General features: G+C 38.9%; 1 protein-coding gene across 1 annotated transcript in view; it reads right to left on the bottom strand.

Annotated features, from left to right (window-relative positions):
• Positions 1-5,632: 5,632 nt before the first annotated feature.
• nup210 (nucleoporin 210) overlaps positions 5,633-9,907 on the bottom strand; it is a 123,258-nt gene continuing 118,983 nt past the window's right edge. The window contains exon 40 of the mRNA XM_062969969.1: positions 5,633-7,413. Coding sequence (XP_062826039.1) covers positions 7,307-7,413 — 107 coding nt within the window. The 3' untranslated portion in view covers positions 5,633-7,306. The remainder of the gene's footprint in view (positions 7,414-9,907) is intronic.

Genomic DNA, 9,907 nt, shown 5'->3' with positions numbered 1-9,907 from the left:
GGCACAAAAGACCAGATATTAATTGACAAAATGATTCTGGAGAACTGTAAAAGCTGAAAAGCTAATCTTCACATGATGTGGATTGACTACAACAAGGCCTTTGACTCACTCCCACACAGCGGGATCATCAAGTGCCTGGACGCCATCAGGATTTGTAAAAACATAGGCATTTTTATTGAAAACATGATGGAGCACTGGAAAACTGAACTGTTTGTTAGAAATGAAAGCTATGGACTTGTCAACATCAGAAGAGGAATTTTCCAGGGAGACTCATTGTCCCCTCTGCTTTTCATTATTGCCACGATCCCTCTGTCAACAATCTTACAAAAATCAAATCTCGGCTATCAAACATCTAAGAAATCTCACAAAATTTCACATCTGAGGTACATGGATGACCTGAAGCTGTATGGGGAAACTGAAACTGAAATCCAGTCTCTGACTAACACTGTCCGAATTTTAGCACTGATATCAGCATGGAGTTTGGCTTGGACAAATGTTCGACAGTGGTATTGAAGAAGGGAAAAATCATTGAAAGTGAGGGCATAAATATACCTAATGACCAAACGATAAAGTGTCACCAGCCGGAGGCCTATAAATATCTGGGCATATTACAGCTGGACAACATCAAGCATGAACATGTGAAAACTGTGGTCAGCAAAGAATACACACAAAGGGTCAGAAAAATTCTCAAAAGCAAGCTCAATGGAAGCAACACCATCAAGGCCATAATCACGTGGGCCATACCTGTCATAAGATATACTGCTGGCATCATAAACTGGACACAGGTGGAACTGGACAATTTGGACAGAAAAACAAGAAAACTCATGACCATTCATCATTCACTGCACCCTCGCAGTGATGTTGACTGGCTGTATCTGCCTAGAAGATCTGGTGGCAGAGGACTCTTACAAGTAAAACAAGCAGTCAAAGAAGAAGAACATGCCCTGGCAGAATATGTAAAGCAAAGTGAAGAACCTGCTTTGATTGAAGTCAAAAATTAGAAACCCCTCAAAGCACAGCAGACAAAAAATCAGTACAAGAAAACTGCACTACAAACTAGAGCTGACAGCTGGCACAACAAAACATTGCATGGAAAGTTCCTTGGCAAAATTGAAGGAAAAGCTGATAAGGAGAAGCCGTGGCTCTGGCTCACGAATGGGACCCTGAAGAAGGAGACAGAAAGCCTGATCCTTGCAGCCCAGGAGCAAGCCATCAGAACAAATGCAATTAAGGCCAAGATCGAAACTGATGACCCAAAATGCAGACTGTGCAAGGAAACCGACGAAACCATTGATCATCTCCTCAGCTGCTGTAAGAAAATTGCACAGACAGACTACAAACAGAGGCACAACTATGTGGCCCAAATGATTCATTGGAACTTATGCCTCAAGTACCACCTTTCAGCAGCAAAGAACTGGTGGGATCACAAACCTGCAAAAGTATTGGAAAATGAACTTGCAAAGATACTGTGGGACTTTCGAATCCAGACTGACAAAGTTCTGGAACACAACACACCAGACATCACAGTTGTGGAAAAGAAAAAGGTTTGGATCATTGATGTTACCATCCCAGGTAACAGTCGCATTGACGAAAAACAACAGGAAAAACTCAGCCGCTATCAGGACCTCAAGATTGAACTTCAAAGACTCTGGCAGAAACCAGTGCAGGTGGTCCCGGTGGTGATTGGCACATTGATTGGTGATTGGTGGTGATTGGCACATCCGAAAATACATCACACAGTCCTAGACACTTGGGAAGTGTTCGACTTGTGATTTTGTGATATGAAATCCAGCATATCTATCTTGTTTGCTTTGTCATAATAAAATAATAATAAAATAATAATAATAATAATAGGAGCAACCCCAGGGACCAGCTAGTCCAACCCCACCAAACCTGAGTGGTGGGAGGGAAATAGAGTTTTGCCTTCACTTCATGGTATATGCAAAGATAATGACAACAACCAAGAAAAAACCTCTCTTAACTATAGTTGCTTGATCACAATTTTTAGTCCAATTCCTTTAGTGCATCTGTGTGGCTTTATCTCCAACACAGATCCCATATTCTGAAGATTGTAATCTTGTGGTGGCATGTACTTCTAGAGATGGTGACATACAGTCACTAAGTGCTGTAGAATGAATGCAACTTGACACCAATTTAATTGATCTGACTCAATGCTATGGAATCACGGGAACTGTTGTATTAGAAGGCTTTTAGTAATTCAGGATTCCATAGCATTGAGTCATGGCAGGTAAAGTGGACTCAAACTGTACTACTCTTATAGTGTAGATCAATGGTTCTCAACTAGTGGGTCCTCAGGTGTTTTGGCCTAAAATTCCCAGAAATTGCAGCCAGTTTACCAGTTGTTAGGATTTCTGGAAGTTGAAGGCCAAAACATATAGGGACCCACAGGTTGAGAACCACTGCTGTAGATAGATGCACCCACATGCTTGGGGTCCTACCTTTTAGCTGGATAATAGTAATTCAAATCAAAGAGCTCCTGTGAAGAAAGTTCTCAGTGAACTGGTAAATCAAAATCTAGGGGACATGTTCAGAACATATATTCTGAATTTAATTTCAGCTTCACAGTTTTCAGCAAAGAGGACAGAACCATTTTCTGTTCTCCACCCCTTTTCAGAATAGAACCAAATAAGTCTGCTCATCTCTGCGTAGCAGAGGGTCCTCTGGGAGAGGATATATTAAACTATAATTTGCTATAGCCTCTCTGTGTCTAATATATGTTTTCAGGAGTGCTGCACCAACCTAGGATTATGGAAACTTCTGTCATACTTTTGAGGGTACTTCACACAATACAGTACAGGAGTACTCATGTCTTTAAAATGTAACATATATTTCAGACTTTTGTAGATTAATTTAGATCAGCATGACTCCTCCAGTACAGAGTCTCTAATGAAGCAGATGTAGAATGACTGTAGACAAACACAGAAAAAGGCCATACCAGGTATTAATAGCAAGACTTGGCTCCCATTTTCCATTAAAAAGGCAGTTTTCCAACTATACAAATGCCTTATCCGATATCTCTCACATTTACAAAGACCAAATACAGGCTGCAATCCAATATCCCTGAAGCACTGTGTAAATCTCCACTCATGGTGTCAGCCACTTTAAGTCTCAGGTGGCATATAAAGGGATGGATGGATGGATGGATGATCATCTAAAATTAATCCAGTATCTAGAACACATAGCACATTTTAATCAGCAAGTTCATCTGCATTGTGTTTTGCAAATTGCTGCAGAAGTTTGTATTGTTTGTTACCCAACTGTACTAATGTATTCCCAAACTGATCCCCAGGATCTGTATTTTAAAAGAATGAAAGTCTCAGCCTGTATAAAATCAGCTCTTCTGTGGTCAGCTTTACTTGTTCATTATTGAGGATTACAAAAGAAACAGGGATGTGGATAATCCCAAAATAAGTCTGAGAAAGTCATAGTCAAACTGGGGCATCTACCATGGAACAAGCCTCCTCGCAGGGATAGGAACGTCACAGCAGTAAAGCTGAGGATATTTACCAAGTGATAGCTGGCAGGGAGTCAAGGCAGAGCAAGGCTAGAAAGTAATTAGTGAATAGCTCTTAGAAAGGTGACAGTGGAAGCGTAACCTGAGTGAAATTAACATAGAATAGCTTTTTCTCCACATTTTCTCAATCTGTGCAAATGCCAATTTTGCCTAATTAAAGTTCCCTTCAGGTTTTTACTGTGCTTTTCACGTACACATACCATGGCAGAATCAGTGTATAGGATTTCATTCTAACCCCTAAGCAAAATGGTTCAGATCTGTCGCAAAGGATTTATAGCCTGAACTAAACTATGATACTACTTACTAGAGGCAATGTAGTTTCTGAAATGCACATTAAGCAGAACAACTTGTATTTCTCCTGCCTGATTCATACTCAGAAATATAAAATGTGCGGAAGTGAAACAGAGCCAGATATTACCCACATGCCAAAAACTTAACATGTTTTACTTGAGAAACAGATTGTGCTTATGCAGTTACGAGTATTGTGTGAAAGCCAGTGTTGTGTAGTAGTTCAAATACTCAAATAGGATTGAATGTGATGGTCTGAGTGTTGAACTAGGACTCTAGGAGACCAGGGTATGATACCCCTCTCCCCCCAAACAGCTATTGAAACACACTGGATTACCTGGGCCAGTCACACCCTCTGCCTCTGGGGAAGGCAATGGCAAACTCTCTCTGATCAAACCTTGCCAAGAAAACACAATTATAGGTTCACCTTAGGGTCATTGTAAATTGGAAATGACTTGAAAGCACACAGTACAAGTATAACTCAGGCCACTTCCACACAGGCCTAAAACCCAAGAAAAACTGGCATTTAAAATGCTGGTTTCTCTCAGGGTTGTGGCCAAATAGTGGCCCCAAACCCCACCATTTTGGTGGAGTGGCAGTTAGATATTCTCCTCTACCTCAGAAGCCTGCCTCCATTTGCAGGCCTCTTTTAGAGAGCTCCTATCACATCAAAATGACACACCAGGAGCTTTGGAGAGAGGAGAGGTAAAATCTGGAGCCCAAGGAGGCAAGATAACTCAGGATCACAGATGGCAATCACAAGGGTTAATCCCCACAGGTCCCGTACCTGGGAAGGCGTGGGCCTCCCTGGAAGTTTTGCCGCACCTTTCCAGGTATTTTTTAACATGGATATCCAGGTTTACTCCAGGTTAAACCAGATTAGCCTGAGGCATTGTTTGGATGGATCTGTTGCCCAAGGGCTGTGTAGATGGGGCTTCAGTTAACAAAGCAGATGTTTTCTGGGCATTACTATTTTAACAAAACCTTTGGGACCAGAGGCTGTAAAACAGAAAGAATTGGGATAGGTTCCTAGATTACAAAACAGAAGAGTACTTCAACAATTTCTGGCAAATGGCTTATCCATTTGCACATGTGAAATGGAACAACCAGGTCAGAGAAGTCTTGCATAGCTTAAAAAGCAGATTTTGATTTTTGTAGAGACTAATTGAAAAATTCTAGTATTATTAGTCTGTCACTAGCCTCTACTTTTCTTATGATTTCCATTTCGTGACCACCTTATCTATGCCTTTTAACATGCTGAGGATGGCTTTTCAGACAGGCATATCTGTTTTCCTGTTTTGCTATGGATGCATCTGAAGGCAGCTGCTGCTTACCTTATCCGTTGTAGACAGGCACAAACTGCCACACTAGGATCTGCTACAGTAGAATCCCAGTGTTTACTGCAGACATGCTGCTACAATCTTGAGCAAAATGTTTGTGCATTTCCAGCCCTCCTTCACATTCGCCTAATGCTGATTCTGTTAAATATTTTCCAGGTAGACAGAGGACAAGAAAGAAAAGTGAGAACTGGGAGGATATTAAAAGAGCTTTGTAAACAGGAGATTCTTTGTCAGAAACTTTGTTAACTGAGGTATGCCTGTTTCTCCAAGTCTCCCTTTAAGTTGTAAAATATTTAGTGTGCAAGAGTTCACTTGAAAGAAAAAGATTACATTTCACTCTTTTTTCTATGTTATCCCTTTCCCTTTCATCTCCACTGCATGCATCCCTCCAGTTGTAATTATATTATGGAAAAATATAATGTTAAATGGTCACATTTACTTCAATAGAATCATTTTCAAATAACTCTCATGTGTTTAAAGCACATCTTTATTTCTCAAACACCAGGGAAATTTAAAAAGCACAACCAAAGTAAAAAAAAAAACCCAACATTGCTTTTCAATATAAAAGTAAAACATGTTCACAGGATTGTTTATGCACTTTTCAAACATTTCCACATATTCAGGAAGTTACTTTTGGGGTGGGAGAAGTCAGAGTTAAGCAGATAGTTTACAGTCAAACATTCATACCATTAGTCCTAACCACTCAATGATGATGGTTTGAGGCAGATGCTATTTTGCATTGAGGCCTCCATGGCAGTCACTCAACAGTGAAAGGAAGCACTACTTCTGTGCATTTGGTGCAGCTGTCCCAGGGAGGAAGGCTACACAATCCATGTGCAGAATAGGCAGAAAGCCATGAAACAGGGAGTTCTTTTGGCTCTTTATGGGGTCAGATTGGGATCTGCTGGATCAAGAGAGGGCCCCAAAGATGTCCAATTTTATAATATAAATAACTATTTATCAATATGCATCTATTGATTGTACTGGCTGTATTTATAATTCCCTGAGTTATGTAGTCCCCTGGTAAAAAAAATTGTGCTGTCTGAAATCAGCAGTAGCTTTCCATTACGCCCAGTAATCCTAGAATACATACACAATCTTTAACATTACAGAAAACATAACAAAAATGAAATATTAACTATCATATGAACTAGCTGGTGAGAACAGCACCACACTTCTATGTCTTTAATTCACATTCCAATGGTATACACATTTGTTCAGTATTTTAAGCATCAATGCTAATCCTTATTACAGACACTGATCAGAAAATGTACATGGAGATTCAATTTTGAGGTATTTAACATTTGCAAAAAACCTAATTTTATAGTAACAATTTTCAAAACATGTTTAAAATATTTTTTCTTAAAAATAGTCTGCATAATTATATAACAACATATTATTTCAAAAGTTTAGAAACAAACGAGAGAGTCTTTGTGCTCCACCAGCAACTGGTGAAGTGGTAAAAGGCAATTATGTTCCAATTTCTATACAAAAAGGCACAACTATTCATAGTTATTATAAGCATAACTACTTTCTAAACTAGGAAATTCAAATGATTTGTAAGGCTAAATAGTGCAAAACCGTGTCAGTGCAGCATGTTCATTCCTGAGTCTCAAAATAAATTAATAAAATCTGATGCTAAGCTAAAATTTAAATCCTTTAGGAGTGCACATTCTTTCATGTTTTTGGCTCATGTTTTAATTATTATGCCTCCATTCTTTGCTAGCCTCAAGCCTCATTACAAAACTATAAAAGTATTATTTCCACAGGAAGTAAATGGGCAAATGAAGTGCTGTATATCTATACTGACAAACAAAAGCTATAACAAAAATGAACTGAAGCATATAAATCGGGGGGAAACAGCCAAGCTCAGTCAACACAAATGCTGGACAGGACTCGAGTGATTGTCCGCGCTTCTCCTTCATTTCCAATAATACTGAGAAGAATGGCAGATCAGGAAGCAGGAAAAGCATGCATATTAAGATGTATGCCCTAATTATATTGCATTCTTGAAAATGAAATATATTCATATATATATAAAACTTGAAGATTGGCAAATTCCATTTGATATTCAATTAGCTACTAGTAAAGGCACTAGCATTTATAAATCAAAGTAAGAATCCTTGTGTAGAAAACATCTTCTTTAATGTGAAGCATAACCTGGACTCCATAATCTAGTGAAAGAGACATTTTCATTGCTTGAAGATGTAGGACTGTTAGAACTTGAAGATGTATGAGAAAATCCAGCATCTATAAATGAAGAAAAGAATTATTATTCATATACAGTACGAGAAAGTGCTGTTATCAGTTTTGTGTAGGCTTGATGTTGTAGTGCTTTTTAGCATCATACACACTTGATTTGGTAATTAAAATATACCTAGCAGAAAAAGAAGTACACTGTCTACAAACAAATGCTGCACATTGATGTTTCCATCACAAGTAGTTTGGAAAATAAAGATAAAATTGACTAGGAGTAGATATTGGTAAATAAAGATACAACTCAAGCCCTGCATAAATGTCATGTACATCTACACTGTAGAATTAATGTTGCTTGATACCAATTTAACTGTCATGACTCAATGCTATGGAATCCTGGGAGTTGTTGTTCGGTGAGGCACCAGCACTCTGTTCTAGAGAAGAAGGCTAAAAACCTTGTAAAATGAAAATTCCTATGATTCCATAGCATGGATCCATGTCCATTAAAGTGGTGTCAAACAGCATTAATTCTCTAATGTAGATGTCCCCATAATCCAGGAGCACTAGTAGATGAGGAAACTACTTCATTGACATTGTTTGTCTGCAGGTAGACAGGATGCCTTCCCACATAACTTGTTTTTCCAGCACTCCTAGATTTAGCTCAGATTCTTGCTCGTACTAGCACTGTGCTCTCTTCCATAACCTTGATTGCCCTGCATGTTCTTGTTTTGGCCAGAAGTGTTTGCTGCTTTAGTATGGTGCTTTGCCATTTTTTGCCTGTGTGCTTTCCCAGAGGATTGCTAACTGCAACCAAGGTTGTGTTGCTGTCTCACCTTTTCTGTGTTTGTATGTATGTATGTATGTATGTATGTATGTATGTATGTATGTATGTATGTATATGTATGTGTGTGTGTGTGTGTGTGTGTATATATATATATGTGTGTGTGTGTGTGTGACCCTGCCTTCTGTGGTTTTGGCCCTTTCTGTCAGGAAGCCAACTCAAGCATTAGAATCGACTGACTGATCATCCTGACATGGAAGGCCAAGGATGGTGGAGAGACAAGGAGGGGAGTTGGAACAGAGATAAGGCTCATCTGGTCTGGTTGTTATGGGAACAGAGGAGCTGAAGATAGTGGGATGTGACCTGGTTTGGAGAGGGTGAGATTTTCCTGGAGTATATAGTAGCCGGCATAGAATAGACGGTAGAATTAACTTTTTTGAATTCTGGCAAGAAGGAAAATAAAGACTTGTTTCCAGAGACTGCATTGTGAGATGTGTCTTCATTCCAAGACCTTCCAGGATCTTACACTTTCAGCTTCTGTAAAAAGTGTTTATCTTCTGGTAGAGAAAAATGAAGACAATATCCCAACATGTATTGGGATACATGGTATATAGAATGAGTTGTATTTGCTGGGGGAAAACATGTGTAGGGACTGCCACAACTATAAAGTCATCAATACCACCTGCTACAAGAAGCATCATGGAATATACTTGAGTCCCCTTCGAGGTAGAGAAAGATGGGATAGAAATATCACAAAATAAATAAATAAATAAATAAACGTGATCAACGAAAAATTCAAATACACATAAACCTGAAGGTCCATCTGGATTTCCACACAGTTCAGGACAGTTCTGGAGCAGCAGCAGTCTACTGATCATGAATTCACACTTCCTCTAAACCTCTCTCTGGATTTTTCTGACAACTTACCTTGTGCTACCTTCAAAACTATTTCCAATTTAAGAATTCTATAACTGGGTTTCATTGACAAGATTTGTTAGGAGGGGACTTGCCTTTCCCTTTCTCTGAGGAAGCAAAAGTGTGACTTGCCAAGTTTACCCGGTGGGAGTTTCCTTTACCAACTCAAACCACTACACCACACTGGCTCTATGGGTTATTTTGTATACAAAGTTTTCATTCTAGCTCTCAGTGATAGAAGATTAAATTAATATTTGGGACTCTTTGAAAGTGGGTGTCTATGAAGGTGCGCCCCTTCATGAGAGGTAGACAATGGGTCAATATCAATAAATAAAAAAGCAAGGAAACCTAACATTTTATTTTTAAAATGTCAAGTGCTCTGTATAGGAGATACGTAAGGTTGTAGACTTGACTTTTTCAAAGTATGTTTTTATACAATGTGAGTTTGAGGGACTAGATTTAAAATATAAGTAGGTCTCAAAATTTAAGACTAAATAACTGCCTTGAGAACCATTATGATTGCAACTGGCACAAGGAGCTTATGTGCAAAGTGTACTTCAATCAATCTGGGAGAATCTTTTTGACATAAGTAAATTTGCAAAATTTTGCACTGGTAAATATAAGGAACCTCCAGTATGCAGAGTATCTGAAGATAAAATTTTAAGCAATTCAGGATATTTTCTCTAAATTCTAGATGATGACTGATTTCAGGGCTGACACATGGTTTTTGTTTACAACTCTCATCAGTCCCATCCAGCATAGTCAATGGTGAGGGAGAGTAAAAGATGGTGAAGGATAAGGTTATAGTTTCCCATTCCTCTCTCATTTGAATAAGAACTAGGATCATACAGC

The sequence above is a fragment of the Anolis carolinensis genome, chromosome 2 (assembly GCF_035594765.1).
Source record: "Anolis carolinensis isolate JA03-04 chromosome 2, rAnoCar3.1.pri, whole genome shotgun sequence".
Lineage (NCBI taxonomy): Eukaryota > Metazoa > Chordata > Lepidosauria > Squamata > Dactyloidae > Anolis > Anolis carolinensis.
This window is presented reverse-complemented; position numbering and strand designations above follow the sequence as displayed.